We start from the raw sequence: 20,998 nt of genomic DNA, 5'->3' as shown, positions 1-20,998 counted from the left end.
TTTCATCGTCTTATTTGATTGGGAGAGATGCAGTGTAGACATGGACACACTGATTAATCACGTGTTAAATGGATTGCACTGACATGGTTTAGTGATTATACTGTATTCAGCGTTGGGACGTAGACATTGGTTGAATGAAAGTGAAACACTATTTGACTCTGAGCTTTGACTGCTTTCTCTGGGCATTTACTAAAAACAATTCTCCCTTCTCAGGTTGTTTCATTCCATTTTGAATTTGAACCAAGTGATTGTCAACTCCGCTCACTGGCTGGTGTTAAAGGACAAAAGTGCATACAGTCACAATCCGTCAAAAGCCTTTCTTCAAATGGTGAGTAAAATTAGCATTGGTGTTTTAATTTCGGTGTTGAAACAAGGGTGTTGGTTGTGCATAGCAACATTTTCAGATTAGTAGAGTGATTGTCAAAGGGTGACGGTTGATGGTGGTGGTACAGGGAGTGAAGTGCATGCAGTAGCTACCTTTTTAAGTGTTTATTTACCATACTCTATCTTCGAAAAAATCCCTCAAGCAGGCACAACATCAGGATTTTAATATACAAATTGCCCCGGCAGGAAGTCACCATCAATTTTCAGAGGAATGTAACCTCTTCCACTTCGTTGTTTTGCTACAGCAGCTGAAAATAAGCTTGATATGAATCTCACTCACCCCAACCTAATGAAATTTGTATTGGGAAGTGAATGAGCCTTAGACGCTTAAATAACTTCTCAATTCCCAAAAGCGGCAGCCAATACCACAACAACAAAATTAAATACATTTTTCAAATGTGTCTCAAAGAATTGAAAATAGTCTGTGGACTGTGTGTTGGTGTAGCTACACCGGATGTGTTATTTTGCAAATCAACTCAATCTCATGCAAATTTCTCTCAGGATGACATCCAGCCTGCTCAAGATGCCCTGCCCCGAAAAACCGTTCTGAAAATCAGCTCACAGCCTAGGTATTTTGCTGTACAAATATTACTCCGGATATTTTCCCTCACAACATTCTGGCTGATATTATGACCCCTTTCATATTCCAAATATGTCTTAGAAAAAGTATAGGAAGTTATAGTCTGGTCAGGTTGAACAGTTTTGTCTGGATATGTCTGTACTTTCAGACTTATCAGATCAAAACATTAGCAGCTTGTACCAACATATATTTTCCCCCCAGGTCTGTGGTCGTCTACAACCCCACGGAGCAGGACCGCACATCAGTGGTGACCGTGTACGTGAACACGCACCGTGTGTGCGTGATCACGGACCACGGTCAACCCGTCCCCGCTCAGGTTAGCGCGGTCTGGGATGACTCCACCACAGCTTCCACAGAGGCCTTCCAGGTATGAGTGTCTGTTACATTGTTTTGTTATCAATTATTTTTGTATATCCTTTATTTATCCAGGTAAATCCCCTATATCAATTGTTTTTATTAAGCTTCAAATTCAGATACATTCAGGAATGATAATACGAGTATCAGGTAATATCAGGCAGTATCAGGTAATGTCAGGCAGGCAGTATCAAGTATTATCACGCAATATCAGGTAAAATCAGGCATTATCAGGTATTATCATGCAGTATCTGGCAGTATCAGGTAGTAAGGCAGGCAGTATCAGGTCATATCAGGCAGTATCAGGTATTATCACGCAGTATCAGGTCATATCAGGCAGTATCAGGTAATATCATGCAGTATCAGGTAGTATCATGCAGTATCTGGCAGTATCAGGTAGTAAGGCAGGCAGTATCAGGTCATATCAGGCAGTATCAGGTATTATCACGCAGTATCAGGTCATATCAGGCAGTATCAGGTAATATCATGCAGTATCAGGTAGTATCATGCAGTATCAGGTAACGTCAGGCAGGCAGTATCAGGTAATATCATGCAGTATCAGGTAGTATCAAGCAGTATCAGGTAATATCATGCAGTATCAGGTCATATCAGGTAGTATCAGGTAATATCATGCAGTATCAGGTCATATCAGGTAGTATCAGGTAATATCATGCAGTATCAGGTCATATCAGGTCATATCAGGCAGTATCAGGCAGTATCAGGTAGTGTCAGGTAGTGTCAGGTAGTGTCAGGTAGTGTCAGGTAGTGTCAGGTAGTGTCAGGTAGTGTCAAGTAATATCAGGGAGTGTCAGGTAGTGTCAGGTATTATCAGGTAGTGTCAGGTATTATCAGGTAGTGTCAGGTAGTATTAGGTAGTGTCAGGAAGTATCAGGTAGTGTCAGGGAGTATCAGGTAGTGTCAGGCAGGTAGTATCAGGTAGTATCAGGGAGTGTCAGGTAGTGTCAGGTATTATCAGGTAGTGTCAGGTATTATCAGGTAGTTTCAGGTAGTGTCAGGTAGTGTCAGGTATTATCAGGTAGTGTCAGGTAGAGTCAGGTAGTGTCAGGTAGTGTCAGGTAGTATCAGGTAGTGTCAGGTAGTATCAGGTAGTATCAGGTAGTGTCAGGAAGTATCAGGTAGTGTCAGGGAGTATCAGGTAGTGTCAGGCAGGTAGTATCAGGTAGTATCAGGTAGTATCAGGTAGTATCAGGTAGTATCAGGTAGTGTCAGGTAGTATCAGGTAGTGTCAGGTAGTGTCAGGTAGTGTCAGGTAGTGTCAGGTAGTGTCAGGTAGTGTCAGGTAGTGTCAGGTAGTGTCAGGTAGTATCAGGTAGGTAGTATCAGGTAGTGTCTGGCAGTATCAGACAAGTCTGTGTATGGATGCAGGAACCCAAAGCTGTGGTCTTTTCAGTTTGGACTAGAGATTGATCACCAATGCATTACCATTTTGTGGTGAAACAGAGACGTTTTCTGTTGTTTATGCTTTCTTTTCACATGATCTCATATATTGGTGTTTTCTCTCCCGGGCAGTTGTCCTTCGTAGCTCAGGTGCCAGCGCTGGGTCTTGGGCTGTACCAGTTGAGTACGGCTGTGAGCGGCGGAGCGGAGACGGCAGAGTATGTTTTCCTCAGACAAGGCGGCGAACTACCCGTCAACATGAAGCACTTCACCGTCAACATCCCCCAGGACGCCGCCACCCCCCTCAGCATCCACAACCCCCATCTCCAGATCTGGAGCTCCCCCACCACCGGCCTGATGGAGGTAAGCCATGCACAGCACAGCATAGCAAAGCTTTGCACAGCATAGCAAAGCAAAGCAAAGCTTAGCACAGCTTTGCACAGCACAGCATAGCAAACAGGGCCTAAAATTAACACCCGTCACCTGGCAAATCCGGGTAGATTTTGGCATTGGCGGGTAAGACGTCCATTTCACCAGCCATGTTGGCGAGTGGTCAGGGCACCACTGTGCAAGCATTTCACTCGCATTTGTGAATAAAAAGCATGATCACCTTTATAGTAAAATAAATGCTGCAGTAGCTGTTTTCAAAGTATTTCTGCAGTTTTGTTTTATAGCTGCTAAATGAATCGCAATAAAGTCAAAGAACTACAAATCATATATAGCTTATCTCGTGCTGCAACACTGCCTGGCTGGGGGCTGTGCACACGTGAAGAGCTAAGTGAAAGATTCATTTTTTAGAAGCGCTGCACACAGGCATACAAGTCGGTCTAATTTACGTGAAACTAAAGTTTACTGAAGTGAGACTTTGTCCTTGTATTTCTTGGCTATTTTACATTGTTTTGTTCACAAGCTAGGTCGTTGTTTTCGATGTTTGAGTTTCCACTGTTAGATAAGAGAAGACAACGCTTCTACTAGTCAAACTCAATCTCACAGACACAAACATGACTCCAGACACGCTACCGCGGTAACCTTGAAACTTTTTGTCTCATCTGTGATATTTTGGCACAGGTCACAAAAGAAATTCTGAAACAATATACCACATTACTTCTTACTAGTAATACATTTCTTGTTTTAGAAACATTATAAAGCATGCTCATCTGTTTTTTGTGTTTTTTTGGTGTAATTTTAGCGGGGGGGAAATATTTTGGTTGGTAAAAAATCTGAGTGGCTTGTAGATTTTTAAATCTACCTGCCACAGTGGTTGGTGGACCAAAAAGTACATTTTATGCCCTGATAGCAAAGCTTAGCACAGCATAGCACAGCACAGCAGAGCACAGCACAGCAGAGCACAGCATAGCATAGCACAGCACAGCAGAGCACAGCACAGCAGAGCACAGCATAGTTCAGATCACAGATGTTTTATTGTCACAGACACCAGATAGGTGCAGTGAAATGTGCTGTTTACGATAAAGCATAGCACTGCACAACACAGCATAGCATACATAGTAAAGCATAGCACTGCACAACACAGCATAGCATACACAGTAAAGCATAGCACTGCACAACACAGCATAGCATACATAGTAAAGCATAGCACTGCATAACACAGCATAGCATACATAGTAAAGCATAGCACTGCACAACACAGCATAGCATACATAGTAAAGCATAGCACTGCATAACACAGCATAGCATACATTGTAAAGCATAGCACTGCATAACACAGCATAGCATACATAGTAAAGCATAGCACTGCACAACACAGCATAGCATACACAGTAAAGCATAGCACTGCATAACACAGCATAGCATACATAGTAAAGCATAGCACTGCACAACACAGCATAGCATACATAGTAAAGCATAGCACTGCATAACACAGCATAGCATACATAGTAAAGCATAGCACTGCACAACACAGCATAGCATACATAGTAAAGCATAGCACTGCATAACACAGCATAGCATACATAGTAAAGCATAGCACTGCACAACACAGCATAGCATACATAGTAAAGCATAGCACTGCATAACACAGCATAGCATACATAGTAAAGCATAGCACTGCATAACACAGCATAGCATACGTAGTAAAGCATAGCACTGCACAACACAGCATAGCATACATAGTAAAGCATAGCACTGCACAACACAGCATAGCATACGTAGTAAAGCATAGCACTGCACAACACAGCATAGCATACATAGTAAAGCATAGCACTGCATAACACAGCATAGCATACGTAGTAAAGCATAGCACTGCACAACACAGCATAGCATACATAGTAAAGCATAGCACTGCATAACACAGCATAGCATACGTAGTAAAGCATAGCACTGCACAACACAGCATAGCATACATAGTAAAGCATAGCACTGCACAACACAGCATAGCATACATAGTAAAGCATAGCACTGCATAACACAGCATAGCATACGTAGTAAAGCATAGCACTGCACAACACAGCATAGCATACGTAGTAAAACATAGAACTGCACAACACAGCATAGCATACATTGTAAAGCACAGCACAGCACAGCAGGGCATTGAACCAGAGTCATAAAGCGTATAGTGACTGTGACCCATAGAGCTATGCACTGAAAGGTCACATGGAATATATCCTACTTCTAGACTGTCAATGGGACTGACCGGGTATCAAACCAGGGTTGTCTGTGTGACACAAGAACACATTATTCCTCTGAGCTAAAGCCTAGGCATTAGTTGTGGGATGTCATACGAGCCTTCCGGTCTCAGGCATGAGTACTCATCACATTGTTCATCAAATCAGCTCAGCTACAACAACACACGATACAGAAGGTGTCTTATTATTATAGCGGTAGCTCTGTTCGCTCTCATCATTGATGCCAAACTGTCAGTGTAATGGTGACGATGTAAGTGTTAAATCCCGCTGTCTTCTGACTGACACCCTCAGAGATTGAAGCTGAAAGAGAACGGCTCAGAACACCAGATCAAGGTGGAGTTTGCGTGGTACGGCACAACCAGCAACCGAGATAAAAGCGGAGCCTACTTGTTCCTGCCCGACGGGGAAGCCAAGGTAATCTGACACCTTTATTAAATGTGATTGATGCTCCTTTGTCAACAAGTATCATTGCAGCTGTACTGAAACCCTGTGAAGAATAAAGGCTTCAGCTCTTACAGTTGTTCTGCTCCCCCAGTTTCCCGCTCTCTCTTCCCTTATTTGTGCTCCCTTACCAGCATGCTCTCTGTAGGAGGTATTATTGGCAGAGGACGGATGGGAGATGGTGTTAGGAGTGATTTGATTCCCATTGATTTTCTGTGCTCCTCCAGATGTACTCTCCCGCCCGGTCTCCAGTGATACGGGTAACCAAAGGATCTGTGTTCTCTGAGATCACCACTATCTTCGATCACGTGACACACACTCTACGCCTGTATAACGTTCAAGGTAAGGATGGAAATTGTGTGTGCATGCATCTACAATTGTAAACAGTGGTGGAAAAAGTACCCAATTTTCATACTTGAGTAAAAGTAAAGATACCTTAATAGAAAACGATTCAAGTAAAAGTGAAAGTCACCCAGTAAAATACTACTTGAGTAAAAGTCTAAAATGATTTGTTTTTAAATATACTTAAGTATCGTAAGTAAAAGTATAAATAATTTCAAATTACTTATATTAAGCAAACCAGACGACACAATTTTCTTGTTTTTAAAATGTATCGATAGCGGGGGGACATTCCAACACTCAGACATCATTTACAAACGAAGCATTTGTGTTTCGTGAGTCTGCCAGATCAGAGGTAGTACAAAACCCTATTCATCTTTTCATCTGTCTGTAGATGAGCTACATGAAGATTCACTCAGAGAGAGAGAGAGAGAGAGGTTTAGTCATTGCGACACCATTGAACGGTTGCTTTCATAGAGAAAATCAGTGATGTTGGGTTGCGTGCTTGGTGAGAAAGAGGAAGCTGCTGTCATGCTACCCAGGAGAAAGAGACCCTGAGAGTCCACATGTCATCTCACAGAAAAACAGTCCTTAATTGGACCCACCCATGCTGATTTTATTTAAGCTAGAGAGAATGGTTTCATTGCCTATTTTGACCTGAGGTACAGCTACAGCATACAGCTTTTAGGAGATAAGGCTGCGGGACTTATTACTAGAGTTACACCATTATGTTGGTCTCATATTACTGTATTTGATGGCTCAATGTTCAGACTCAATTTCCTTTACCACTTTGGCTTTTACCCAAAGGCCAATAATTTTATGAAAAACTGCAGCAAATTTGTTCAACAGTTTTTTTCCCGCCCCGGTGGACTAATTCAATTGGTTATGTAAAATGATATCAAACAATGTAAGATGTATTCCCAAAAAAGGATTATGTGTTCCCAAAAATGTACTAGGAGACCTTCTGTAATAAGACTATCATTAATACCGTCATTGTAGGCCATCATTGTAAATAAGAATTTGTTCTTAACTGACTTGCCTAGTTAAATAAAGGTTAAAAAATAAAAATAAATAAATAAATACCTCAAGCCTCAAGCCAATATGTCCCATAGCTATGAATAGGAACCCAGATAAAAAATGTATTTGTCAGTATAATTTTGGTCGTAAGTCCAAAAAGTTATAAAATGTGAAGAAAAAAAAGACCCGGACTATGTTTTACCACAGACCTTTCCTATAACGTCTCTTCCCTGAGAAATGTGTAGCAGCACCTGTGCCTGAGTAATACTGTAAGCACCACAGCATAGCGGGGGTTCAGTGTAGGCTCTATGATTGAGTTCTCTCTCTCTCTCTCTCTCTCACTCTCACTCTCGCTCTCACTCTCGCTCTCTCTCGCTCTCTCTCGCTCTCTCTCGCTCTCTCTCGCTCTCTCTCGCTCTCTCTCGCTCTCTCTCGCTCTCTCTCGCTCTCTCTCGCTCTCTCTCGCTCTCTCTCGCTCTCTCTCGCTCTCTCTCGCTCTCTCTCGCTCTCTCTCGCTCTCTCTCGCTCTCTCTCGCTCTCTCTCTCTAGGTGTGGAGGGCCAGGCAGTGGAGATCTGTAACTTGGTAGATATAAGGGGGGAGTTCAACCATGAAATTGCTATGAGGTTAACATCAGATGTGGACAGCAAGGATCGATTCTTCACAGACCTCAACGGATTCCAGGTACTGTTACTGTATGACACAGATCTCTGTTTCTCTCTCTCTTTCACTCTCTCTCTTTCTCAATACCACTCTCTCTGCTCAGGCACTGCAGTGCCGTTCAATGAGAGAATGTTCATTTGTTTCGTACACACTGAAGGATAAGTGTAGAGATTAATCGTTCACAGCTGTACAATTCATTTATTATTGTGTCATTTTAGCGTTAAATGGCTCCTCGAGTGCTTTAGTATGATTTTTAAGTTACCTGAAAGAGGGCAGGAGATAACACTGACAAAATCATTGAGTGAAGAATACACGGACCAAGAGCACACATACAAAGCCATGCAAAGAAACATAGAAAACAGAACCATGTACAGTATACTAGCTACAGCCCAGAGCTCTGCAGTATACCAGCTACAGCCCAGAGCTCTGCAGTATACTAGCTACAGCCCAGAGCTCTGCAGTATACTAGCTACAGCCCAGAGCTCTGCAGTATACTAGCTACAGCCCAGAGCTCTGCAGTATACTAGCTACAGCCCAGAGCTCTGCAGTATACTAGCTACAGCCCAGAGCTCTGCAGTATACCAGCTACAGCCCAGAGCTCTGCAGTATACTAGCTACAGCCCAGAGCTCTGCAGTATACTAGCTACAGCCCAGAGCTCTGCAGTATACTAGCTACAGCCCAGAGCTCTGCAGTATACTAGCTACAGCCCAGAGCTCTGCAGTATACTAGCTACAGCCCAGAGCTCTGCAGTATACTAGCTACAGCCCAGAGCTCTGCAGTATACTAGCTACAGCCCAGAGCTCTGCAGTATACTAGCTACAGCCCAGAGCTCTGCAGTATACTAGCTACAGCCCAGAGCTCTGCAGTATACTAGCTACAGCCCAGAGCTCTGCAGTATACTAGCTACAGCCCAGAGCTCTGCAGTATACTAGCTACAGCCCAGAGCTCTGCAGTATACTAGCTACAGCCCAGAGCTCTGCAGTATACTAGCTACAGCCCAGAGCTCTGCAGTATACCAGCTACAGCCCAGAGCTCTGCAGTATACCAGCTACAGCCCAGAGCTCTGCAGTATACCAGCTACAGCCCAGAGCTCTGCAGTATACCAGCTACAGCCCAGAGCTCTGCAGTATACCAGCTACAGCCCAGAGCTCTGCAGTATACCAGCTACAGCCCAGAGCTCTGCAGTATACCAGCTACAGCCCAGAGCTCTGCAGTATACTAGCTACAGCCCAGAGCTCTGCAGTATACCAGCTACAGCCCAGAGCTCTGCAGTATACCAGCTACAGCCCAGAGCTCTGCAGTATACTAGCTACAGCCCAGAGCTCTGCAGTATACCAGCTACAGCCCAGAGCTCTGCAGTATACCAGCTACAGCCCAGAGCTCTGCAGTATACTAGCTACAGCCCAGAGCTCTGCAGTATACCAGCTACAGCCCAGAGCTCTGCAGTATACTAGCTACAGCCCAGAGCTCTGCAGTATACTAGCTACAGCCCAGAGCTCTGCAGTATACCAGCTACAGCCCAGAGCTCTGCAGTATACTAGCTACAGCCCAGGGCTCTGCAGTATACCAGCTACAGCCCAGAGCTCTGCAGTATACTAGCTACAGCCCAGAGCTCTGCAGTATACCAGCTACAGCCCAGAGCTCTGCAGTATACTAGCTACAGCCCAGAGCTCTGCAGTATACTAGCTACAGCCCAGAGCTCTGCAGTATACCAGCTACAGCCCAGAGCTCTGCAGTATACTAGCTACAGCCCAGAGCTCTGCAGTATACCAGCTACAGCCCAGGACTCTGCAGTATACCAGCTACAGCCCAGAGCTCTGCAGTATACCAGCTACAGCCCAGAGCTCTGCAGTATACTAGCTACAGCCCAGAGCTCTGCAGTATACCAGCTACAGCCCAGAGCTCTGCAGTATACCAGCTACAGCCCAGAGCTCTGCAGTATACTAGCTACAGCCCAGAGCTCTGCAGTATACTAGCTACAGCCCAGAGCTCTGCAGTATACCAGCTACAGCCCAGAGCTCTGCAGTATACCAGCTACAGCCCAGAGCTCTGCAGTATACCAGCTACAGCCCAGAGCTCTGCAGTATACCAGCTACAGCCCAGAGCTCTGCAGTATACCAGCTACTGTCACACGTTCCAACCCAAGAAATACTGCGTTTCTTGCTTCTGAACGGGCTTGTGCTTGGTCAATTATGACATGATTAGCAATTAACTATGATAAAAATGGCTATTTTGTAGCATTAGCTTGACATTGAAACTAGTTGAATAGGGGTATATTAGCTGTCCAAGTTCCCAGAAGGGACTTCATTGCCGTCTTCCATTTTGTGTCACGACATAAAGTTTTGAATTGAAAACAAAAGCTGAAACGATTTGAATTTGTTCATGGGAGAATCTTGGAGATCATGGGAGATCAGTATTTGAGCGCCTTTGCCAATTAGATATGCTGCCATAGAGGCAGTTTTTTCCCCCTCAATCTCTAATTGCATGTTTTTGGCAGTCTGACCTTGATTTCATGGATGAAGAGGGATTTACTGCCATCAGAGATGAAACGCAACTCAGCGCTTAACGCAAATGAAAAACAGCAACATACTTGAACAGCTTCCCGCAGCCATTGTAGTCAAAACAAACTGGTCGGCTTAATTAAGATGAAGATCCCACTCAACACACCTGTTCTCTGGTGATTCAGTATGCTTGGGGCCAGGAGTTTTTCCCCTACAGGAAAAATTCTGGGTCCTCGTTAAAGTCTAGGGCTCTGAGTTTTTCCTGGTCAGGTCACATGGTCAGGAAGTACTCCTGATGCTATGTCATAGCACTCTTGTTTCTCAAGTACCCGCATTGCGCGTCAAGGCTCATTGCACTTCAGTCGATAGCGTCACTGTATGAAGCGTGGGTATTGTGTAACCATGCTATGTATGTTGTCTGCAGATCCAGCCCAGAAGAACCATGGCCAAGCTTCCCCTTCAAGCCAACTTCTATCCCATGACCAGCATGGCCTACATCCAGGACCTCGGTACCAGACTGACCCTGCTCACTGCACAGTCTCTGGGCTCTGCTAGCCTTGTGAGTGGTGAGTGCAAGCCGGTGGATTTGTTTTCTGTTGTCTATTGGAAGGGCGTCAGTACTTCAATTCTCCGGGAAAGATGACATCCCTGCTCGATTCTCAGCTTGCCATCTGTATACCAGTGGAGGCTGCTGAGGGGAGGACGGCTCATAATAATGGCTGGAAAGGAGCTAATGGAATGGCATCAAACAAATAGAACCCACGCGTTTGATGTATTTGATTCCATTCCACTCATTCCACTCCAGCCATTAACACGAGCCAGTCCTCCCCAATTAAGTTGCCACCAACCTCCTGTGGTGTATACAGTACATAATGTCATCAGCTATTTCGGCACCAGGATGTGAAAAGAGGGGGAGATACAGCACGACTCGATTTAAAATGAGTAAAGTTTCTATCATGCTGTTTCTGGCCAAGCTTTAAAAGACATAACGTTCTATACTTTGATGAATTTCTCTTATGTGACCAGAAGACAACAATGATATCGAAATATTTATGAAGATAACTTTTGACCTTTTACCCTCCAGGCCAGTTGGAGGTGATTATGGATCGTCGGCTGAACCAGGATGATAACCGCGGGCTGGGCCAGGGTGTCCTGGACAACAAAGTTACCGCCAGCACTTTCCGCCTGCTCCTGGAGAAGAGGGCCAAGACCGATGGGGTACTTACAACAGGAGTTTGAGATTGAGCTCACTACATATTCCGTTTTATAATTTTCATACTTACTGTAGTTTGTAGTTCTACTGTAGTTTACTGATGTTCACTGACTTTTGAAGGTCAATAATGGAGACTTGATTAACACTAGAAAAGCCTTGCCTCTAGGGCCTCCCCCCTTTGAGCCAATGACTCATTTTTTTGGACGTCAATATCCTAAAAGTCTAAGAAATACATTTCTTATATGCTATTGGAAAAAGTGTCCTTTGATTGTGTTTTATTAAGGTCTTAAGTAACATTATAATACGAAATAATAATTATTTCAAATAACATAATAGCATTTTCATTATGTTATGTTACTTTCGGCTATATGGAAAAACCACTAAAACACCACAATTCAAGAGTCAAATCCATCACAAAGAAATCCATTAGCATTTTGTTTTGGCAGGTCTTAAGAAACATTATATAAATAAGGAAATGTTTTTCAAAAGAACAGAATAACATATTTTAAGTTGTATTACTAGTCTTTGCTTAGTAGGCTGAGCTATGCTGCTCATGTGGTAAACAAATGGAACAGCGGTTATTTTGGGAATTTTGAGAGTTATTTGACAAAGGTAAGTGTTTTAGAAACTTCAGAATCCACTCTTTCTGATACTAGATATAAATCAAAACATCTTACTTGCATGTGACTGTAGGATTTGAAAAAGGGACTTTTTGGCGCACTGTTTCCCTGCCTCTGTCAATTCCATGCTGTGCCCATCTCTTCATCTACAATTTGACAGTTGATAATATTGTCACCCATCAGACTATTGTCAATTTAATCTTGTCTTTAGGAAAAGTCAAGGACGGGGGACATGACTTTAAAAATGGCAGAGTAAAAAAAAAAAATTTGTTTTGCGTCCACATGACACTCATCTTTTCTAGTGTTAAGACATTAGGGTTAAAACATTGTCATGTATTACATTATGATCATTCCTCTCTTTTCCCCCAGAGTATTGTCTTAATGTCCCTGTCTCTGCTTTGATATTTCTAGGGGGAGAAACGCTCTCCCATCAGCTACCCGTCTCTGCTGAGTCACGTGTCGTCGCTGTACCTGAACCACCCTCTGATCTCCATGGCTGTCAGCACGGAGGCACAGTCCCTGTCCTTGTCCGCCTTCACCCCGCTGGCCTCATCGCTGCCCTGTGACATCCATTTGGTCAATCTACGCAGCATACAGTCCAAGGTAATGCTACAGAATACTTCCTTACTTCTCTTTTCTCCCTGTGGGAGCATAAGGCCGCAACAAGCTCGTGCTTTACATTGTTACTCGTATATCTGTGTAGTAAGGCTTTAATTACATTGCATTTACATGTTGTTTTGTAGTGATTTAATCATTGCTTTGTACTTGCATATTCATGGAGTTGAGACATGAACCGTTCCAATTATGTAGCTAGTAACAAAAAACGCTCAGGTAATTTGCTACTGTATGTAAATCCTGAATAACTATGTAATAATATGTTAATACAATGTTGTTACTAGAGTAGTTACAGGGTTACTACACCAGAGCAACTCCATAGAAAGACTAAGAGTTACCAAGTTTTCTAAAGTGATGACTGTACCGCTGTGTTCTCATAGTCATGCTTTTTATTAAGATCTACCTTGGCTGTATTGATTTAAACCTACCTATGTGGAATCCTGCTTTCATCTCTTGTTTGTTAGGACAAAACACACACTCAGCACTCCTCCTTTAATTGTCCTTATATCATCTCTGTAAATACACTACATCTCTGTGTTCTACATCTTCTATAATCTCCTACTTTGTTGTCGCATGGCCTGTTAACTCTGATGATAGAGCTGTCTCATGTCAAAGATCGAGCTAATTGTTCCGCTGAGAAGGGGAATCTGCTGACCAATTTGCTCAATTATCGATTGTAAAGACACGCTCTGACATCCAATTTGACTCTGAGAACAAATCAAAAGAGGAGACGGTAGCGTGAAATGTGTTAGAGTCGAGGGCTTTGTATGGATTTACACGAATACTCACATGATGACACCACTGCCGCTACTACCAGCCCACTTAGTATGCACTGTGGAATCTCTCCATTTACTCAGCCAGGGACTGTGGATGGAAAATAAACACCATTTCTGGAGGGAGGGTGAAATTGACTTGGACTTGTGCTGTCAGGTAGTAAACTACAGTAGTTACCCTGTTTCAGAGTCAGACCTGGGTTTAAATACGATTTTAAATCTTTAAAATACCTTAAGCGTTTGCTCTCGCCGGCTTGGAGTTCCAGATAGGAGCGTTTGCTCTCGCCGGCTTGGAGTTCCAGATAGGAGCGTCTGCTCTCGCCGGCTTGGAGTTCCAGATAGGAGCGTTTGCTCTCGCCGGCTTGGAGTTCCAGATAGGAGCGTTTGCTCTCGCCGGCCTGGAGTTCCAGATAGGAGCGTTTGCTCTCGCCGGCTTGGAGTTCCAGATAGGAGCGTTTGCTCTCGCCGGCTTGGAGTTCCAGATAGGAGCGTTTGCTCTCGCCGGCTTGGAGTTCCAGATAGCAGCGTTTGCTCTCGCCGGCCTGGAGTTCCAGATAGGAGCGTTTGCTCTCGCCGGCCTGGAGTTCCAGATAGGAGCGTTTGCTCTCGCCGGCCTGGAGTTCCAGATAGGTGCGTTTGCTCTCGCCGGCTTGGAGTTCCAGATAGAAGCGTTTGCTCTCGCCGGCTTGGAGTTCCAGATAGGAGCGTTTGCTCTCGCCGGCTTGGAGTTCCAGATAGGAGCGTTTGCTCTCGCCGGCTTGGAGTTCCAGATAGGAGCGTTTGCTCTCCCCGGCTTGGAGTTCCAGATAGGAGCGTTTGCTCTCGCCGGCTTGGAGTTCCAGATAGGAGCGTTTGCTCTCGCCGGCCTGGAGTTCCAGATAGGAGCGTTTGCTCTCGCCGGCCTGGAGTTCCAGATAGGAGCGTTTGCTCTCGCCGGCCTGGCGTTCCAGATAGGAGCGTTTGCTCTCGCCGGCTTGGAGTTCGAGATAGGAGCGTTTGCTCTCGCCGGCCTGGAGTTCCAGATAGGAGCGTTTGCTCTCGCCTGCCTGGAGTTCCAGATAGGAGCGTTTGCTCTCGCCTGCCTGGAGTTCCAGATAGGAGCGTTTGCTCTCGCCTGCCTGGAGTTCCAGATAGGAGCGTTTGCTCTCGCCGGCCTGGAGTTCCAGATAGGAGCGTTTGCTCTCGCCGGCCTGGCGTTCCAGATAGGAGCGTTTGCTCTCGCCGGCTTGGAGTTCCAGATAGGAGCGTTTGCTCTCGCCGGCCTGGAGTTCCAGATAGGAGCGTTTGCTCTCGCCTGCCTGGAGTTCCAGATAGGAGCGTTTGCTCTCGCCGGCCTGGAGTTCCAGATAGGAGCGTTTGCTCTCGCCGGCCTGGAGTTCCAGATAGGAGCGTTTGCTCTCGCCGGCCTGGAGTTCCAGATAGGAGCGTTTGCTCTCGCCGGCCTGGAGTTCCAGATAGGAGCGTTTGCTCTCGCCGGCCTGGAGTTCCAGATAGGAGCGTTTGCTCTCGCCGGCCTGGAGTTCCAGATAGGAGCGTTTGCTCTCGCCGGCCTGGAGTTCCAGATAGGAGCGTTTGCTCTCGCCGGCTTGGAGTTCCAGATAGGAGCGTTTGCTCTCGCCGGCTTGGAGTTCCAGATAGGAGCGTTTGCTCTCGCCGGCCTGGAGTTCCAGATAGGAGCGTTTGCTCTCGCCGGCCTGGAGTTCCAGATAGGAGCGTTTGCTCTCGCCGGCCTGGAGTTCCAGATAGGAGCGTTTGCTCTCGCCGGCCTGGAGTTCCAGATAGGAGCGTTTGCTCTCGCCGGCCTGGAGTTCCAGATAGGAGCGTTTGCTCTCGCCGGCCTGGAGTTCCAGATAGGAGCGTTTGCTCTCGCCGGCCTGGAGTTCCAGATAGGAGCATTTGCAGTGTTGAAACTACTCTATTGGTCCGTTAAGCCAGTCAGTTTTTGAATAGTATGTGAACCCAGGTCTGTTTCAGAATCAGCTCCTCGAACATGGCTGTGGAAATGCAGCTGACCTGTGAAAGGGTGGTCTCTATAATTGCTCCAGTGTTGAGGCTGGGGGGGGACAGTTGGGGTCTTTGTGGGGACTGAATCATTTGTCACTGGTCCTACAGGAGGACGGGGGTGGTCCGTCGGACGAGGCGGCTTTGATTCTGCACAGAAAAGGCTTTGACTGCGCCTTCTCCAATAGGAACACAGGTCTACTGTGTGCCACCACGCAGGGGAAGGTAAACCTGCCACACACATGCCGACACGCTGACACACACACAGGAGCACACAGGCACAGGCATACACACACAGAGAGACACCCGTGCATGCATGCACACAAACACGCACATGCACACCAAAATGAAAGAGATATACTGAAAAAAATGTAACTCAACGTTTAAAGTGTTTCATGAGCTGAAATAAAAGATCCCAGAAATGTGCCAAAAAATATTATTTCTCTCAAATGTTGTGCACAAATTTGTTTACATCCCTGTAAGTCAGCATTTTTCCTTTGTCAAGATAATCTGTCCATCTGACAGGTGTGGCATTTCAAGAAGCTGATTAAACAGCATGATCATTACAGAGGTGCACCTTGTGCTGGAACAATAAAAGGCCACTCTAAAATGTGAAGTTTTGTCACACAACACAATGCCACAGATGTCTCAAGTTTTGACGGAGCGTGCAATTGGCTTGCTAACTGCAGGAATGTCCACCACTGTTGCCAGAGAATTGAATGTTCATTTCTCTACAATAAGCCGCATCTAACGTTGTTTTAGAGAATTTGTCAGTACGTCCAACCAACCCCACAACCGCAGATCACATGTAATCACACCAGCCCAGGACCTCCACATCCGACTTCTTCACCTGCAGGATCGTCTGAGACCAGCCACCCAGACAGCTGATGAAACTGAGGAGTATTTCTGTCTGTAATAAAGCCCTTTTGTAGGGAAAAACTCATTCTGATTGGTAGGGCCTGGCTCCCCAGTGGGTGGGCCTATGCCAATTCCTGTGAAAACCATAGATTAGGGCCTAGGTAATTTATGTCAATTAACTGATTTCCTAATTTGAACTGTAACACAGTAAAACCTTAGAAATGTTTTGCATGTTGCGTTTATATTTTTGCTCAGTATACTCAAGCTTATTAATATCTTCTAAAATAATACGATATTTCATCATGATCAAAGCCAGCGTCAAATACTTTTATTAAACCATCAAATACTTTTATAATGGGTTCTCTTTTCCAACATGCGGTTATAACGTCATTGTTCATGTTTGGTGTGGTTCTCTCACAGATCCACACGGAGAAGCTGTTTTCAGAACTGAGATTCCAGAGCATCATCCCTGTATCCCTGACTCTGATGCATACGACTGAGGGAGGGTCGAGCAAAGAGGAAATCAGACTGAAACCAATGGAGATCAGCACATACCGCGTGCAGCTGACATGACAGCTGGCCAGAGAGCCTAGTCAGTGCCTGCCATGGCACATGCCCAAAATCTGGCCTCTGTTCCTGTGCCGAAAAACATTGTCAGCGAGGCTATGCAGAAGCCTAGGGACATAGTACATCCTTGGAACAGATGGAAGGAGGGAAAGAGGAAGAGAGAAAGAAGGAGAGAGGGAGGAGGATTAGGAAGATGAGAGGGAGGAGGGGAAGAAAGGAGAGAGGCAGGAGGAAAAGGAAATGGATCTTGTTTAAGCTTCATTCTAAAAGTGCAATATGATATTGTTTGAATCCAGTATCCCTAGTTATCCTGCAGTCTCAGGTTCTGTATGTGTTGCGAACGTTTGTGTTGCAATTTCACTTGAACTCACTCTACTGAGAAGACCACAGGTCCAGATTTCCTTTTCCACTAATATGATTTTGTACAATGTGATTCCTTGTCTTGTTTTACCAAGGTATGGTTTCAATCATAGTGAATATTGCTTAATGTCCTTGGCATGCCGAAAAAAAGATTTGAACACCAACTGATTCTAAATATATATTTTTTATATGTTTCACTGCAAGTGAGATGCTGTTTTTATTTTTCCAAAGAGCAAAAATGTGCCTTATTTCTCAATTTCATAATGAGCCCAATGTACATATGCTTATATGTTGTTCCCCTTGGAGAAAAATGCCTGTTAGAATTTACTATCAATGTGAAATTACTGCAGCAAATAGTTGTTAAATAATTGACATGTGACATCACATTCATTGATATAGGTCTGTTATTGTGACCTTCATATACGTATTGTTGTGAATTATCCCTTTTTTGTTGTTTTACACAGCTCTTGGTACAGCGCACCAGTCAGTCAGATGTTTTGATCAAGAAATGTTCAAAGGTGTATTAATAATAAAGCCTTTTAATCAGTTGCAGTTGCAGGAAAACGGCACCACGGGTTGACTTGGCATGTTCACACTGTGTTGAGGTGTCACGGTGAAAACAGACACACCCCACAAGCTGTTCCTCTCTGGGAGTTGTCCTTGTTGATGAAAAAACACACCTGTAGTGTTAACTTTCAAAGCCGGTTTCCCAGATATGGAAAAATCCAGGTTCTGCATTAGAAAGCACTTTCAATGGAAATTTGGCATCGAACATGCTTTTTAGTCCAGGACTAGGCTTAATCTGTGTCCGGGAAACCGCCACTCAGTGTGGTTTATTATAATCTGCAATTGATTGAATTGGGGCCTACAGCCTAGATATCAAACTATGCAACTGATCCAACTCACCATTGATACCGTATATGCAGCAATCCCCTCTTTTCTCCTCATGCAAATGAATGAGTTGACTCCTCTAAATCTACAATAGTTAGTCATTACATTCTTGAGACACATGCCAAAGGTCACAAACTCTGTCATATTTGCGCAACTATTTTTGTTTTGTGCCGTTCTTGCCTGTGATCTTGGCTAACAGATGGAATGCCTTAAACTGGTACCTTGACTGAGCCATTTTCAAATCCACTTCAACATGTTGCCATGGGGTTTTTTAATTCTTGTTTTGAACACTTTTGTGAAGTTCCAAGGAGATGGAAATGTTCCCTTACATTTCCTGGGGTGTTTTGAGGTGAGCGTATCTTATGTGTGATATGGAAGAATGCCTAGCTATTCTGGTGGTCAAATAATTGCGCCTTCACTGTCATGGTAAGGAAATAGAATTCTTGGGACGTTGGTTGCTAATTTTTTTGAATGTCTATTTGTGTCAATGTAAATTAATGTGGAAATGGTTGTTCCGTAATGTTTGAATGTGAATGGGAATGTCAAAGCTAGTTTAATAGTTCTATCACATCTGATTAAATTATGGGAAACACATTTATTATCTCCTTTATGAGCGACAAAAGTCAATTTCAAGACAGAAGCTGGTCTAGGATGATTTGAAATCAAAAGCATTTTTGAGAAACAATACACTTTACTTGGTATAGAATTGTAATTGTTCTATTGTCTGTATTTGAAACTCAGCATTAGGGTATGGTGTTATGCGCAAATATCTTTCTACCAATGTTGCTTGTTGAGAGTAAAATGTTGTCATTGTTTATCTTTCTGTAAATGTCACATAATGGGAGAATAAAAAATAATGAAATCCAAGTTAGTTTTGGCGATTAAATAAAGTGCATAAAACCATTTGCACTTGTTGTATGCAAGACAATATTTCCCCCCAAAAAGGAACTCAGTCCGGCTTTCAACTTAATCTTAACAGCTGTAATAGTAGGCTGCACAAAGTGCCATTTCAAAATTGGATAGTGGATCATCAGTTTTCCTCTTGTCATGCCAGTCATTGCACAGTCATAAAGTTGAAATTGGAAGTTTACATACACTTAGGTTGGAGTCATTAAAACTCGTTTTTCAAACACTCCACAAATTTCTTGTTAACAAACTATAGTTTTGGCAAGTTGGTTAGGACATATACTTTGTGCATGACACAAGTCATTTTTCCAACAATTGTTTACAGACAGATTATTTCACTTATAATTCACTGTATCACAATTCCAGTGGGTCAGAAGTTTACAAACACTAAGTTGACTGTGCCTTTAAACAGCTTGAAAAATTCCAGAAAATAATGTCATGGCTTAAGAAGCTTCTGATAGGCTAATTGACATAATTTGAGTCAATTGGAGGTGTACCTGTGGATGTATTTCAAGGCCTACCTTCAAACACAGTGCCGCTTTGCTTGACATCAGGGGAAAATCAAAAGAAATCAGCCAAGACCTCAGAAAATAAATTGTAGACCTCCACAAGTCTGGTTCATCCTTGGGAGCAATTTCCAAACGCCTGAAGGTACCACGTTCATCTGTACAAACAATAGCACGCAAGCATAAGCACCATGGGACCACGCAGCCGTCATACCGCTCAGGAAGGAGACGCGTTCTGTCTCCTAGAGATGAATGTACTTTGGTGCGAAAAGTGCAAATCAATCCCAGAACAACAGCAAAGGACCTTGTGAAGATGTTGGAGGAACAGGTACGAAAGTATCTATTTCCACAGTAAAACGAGTCCTATATCGACATAACCTGAAAGGCCGCTCCGCAAGGAAGAAGCCACTGCTCCAAAGTCGCCATAAAAAAATCCAGACTACGGTTTGCAACTGCACATGGGGACAAAGATCGTACTTTTTGGAGAAATGTCCTCTGGTCTGATAAAACAAAAATAGAACTGTTTGGCCATAATGAACATTGTCATGTTTAGAGGAAAAAAGGGGAGGTTTGCAAGCCGAAGAACACCATCCCTACTGTCAAGCACGGGGGTGGCAGCATCATGTTGGGGGGATGATTTGCTGCAAGAGGGACTGGTGCACTTCACAAAATAGATTGCATCATGGGGCAGGAAAATTATGTAGATATATTGAAGCAACAGCTCAAGACATCAGTCAGGAAGTTAAGGCTTGGTCGCAAATGGGTCTTCTAAATGGACAATGACCCCAAGCATACTTCCAAAGTTGTGTCGAAATGGCTAAAGGACAACAAAGTCAAGGTATTGGAGTGGCCATCACAAAGCTCTGACCTCAATCCTATAGAAAATTGTGGGCAGAACTGAAAAAGCATGTGCGAGCAAGGAGGCCTACAAACCTGACTCAGTTACACCAGCTCTGTCAGGAGGAATGGGCCAAAATTCCCCCAACTTATTGTGGGAAGCTTGTGGAAGGCTACACGAAACATTTGACCAAGTTAAACAATTTAAAGGCAATGCTACCAAATACTAATTGAATGTATGTAAACTTCTGACCCACTGGGAATGTGATGAAAGAAACAAAAGCTGAAATAAATCATTCTCTCTACTATTATTCTGACATATCACATCCTTCAAATAAAGTGGTGATCCTAACTAACTTAAGACAGGGAGTTTTTACTAGGATTAAATGTCAGGAATTGTCAAAATCCGAGTTTAAATGTATTTGGCTAAGGTGTATGTGTTACGCTCAATGAGGACAATTGTAAGGAGTCAGGCGCAGAGAGCAAAGGTAATGGGGAAAACCACTCTTTAATGTCCAACCAGATGAACAAC

General features: G+C 44.0%; 1 protein-coding gene across 1 annotated transcript in view; it reads left to right on the top strand.

Annotated features, from left to right (window-relative positions):
• Nucleotides 1-19,084, top strand: part of LOC129811727 (alpha-mannosidase 2-like) — a 52,292-nt gene extending 33,208 nt beyond the window's left edge. Inside the window, exons 11-22 of the mRNA XM_055863280.1 lie at nucleotides 214-328; nucleotides 886-953; nucleotides 1,166-1,331; nucleotides 2,849-3,079; nucleotides 5,650-5,772; nucleotides 6,027-6,141; nucleotides 7,705-7,838; nucleotides 10,744-10,885; nucleotides 11,404-11,537; nucleotides 12,564-12,755; nucleotides 15,653-15,766; nucleotides 16,820-19,084. Coding sequence (XP_055719255.1) covers nucleotides 214-328; nucleotides 886-953; nucleotides 1,166-1,331; nucleotides 2,849-3,079; nucleotides 5,650-5,772; nucleotides 6,027-6,141; nucleotides 7,705-7,838; nucleotides 10,744-10,885; nucleotides 11,404-11,537; nucleotides 12,564-12,755; nucleotides 15,653-15,766; nucleotides 16,820-16,972 — 1,687 coding nt within the window. The 3' untranslated portion in view covers nucleotides 16,973-19,084. The remainder of the gene's footprint in view (nucleotides 1-213; nucleotides 329-885; nucleotides 954-1,165; nucleotides 1,332-2,848; nucleotides 3,080-5,649; nucleotides 5,773-6,026; nucleotides 6,142-7,704; nucleotides 7,839-10,743; nucleotides 10,886-11,403; nucleotides 11,538-12,563; nucleotides 12,756-15,652; nucleotides 15,767-16,819) is intronic.
• Nucleotides 19,085-20,998: the final 1,914 nt, after the last annotated feature.

Source organism: Salvelinus fontinalis, chromosome 2, assembly GCF_029448725.1.
Source record: "Salvelinus fontinalis isolate EN_2023a chromosome 2, ASM2944872v1, whole genome shotgun sequence".
NCBI classification, from domain to species: domain Eukaryota; kingdom Metazoa; phylum Chordata; class Actinopteri; order Salmoniformes; family Salmonidae; genus Salvelinus; species Salvelinus fontinalis.
Note: the sequence above shows the minus strand (reverse complement) of the source record. Positions and strands in the feature narration are given on the sequence as shown.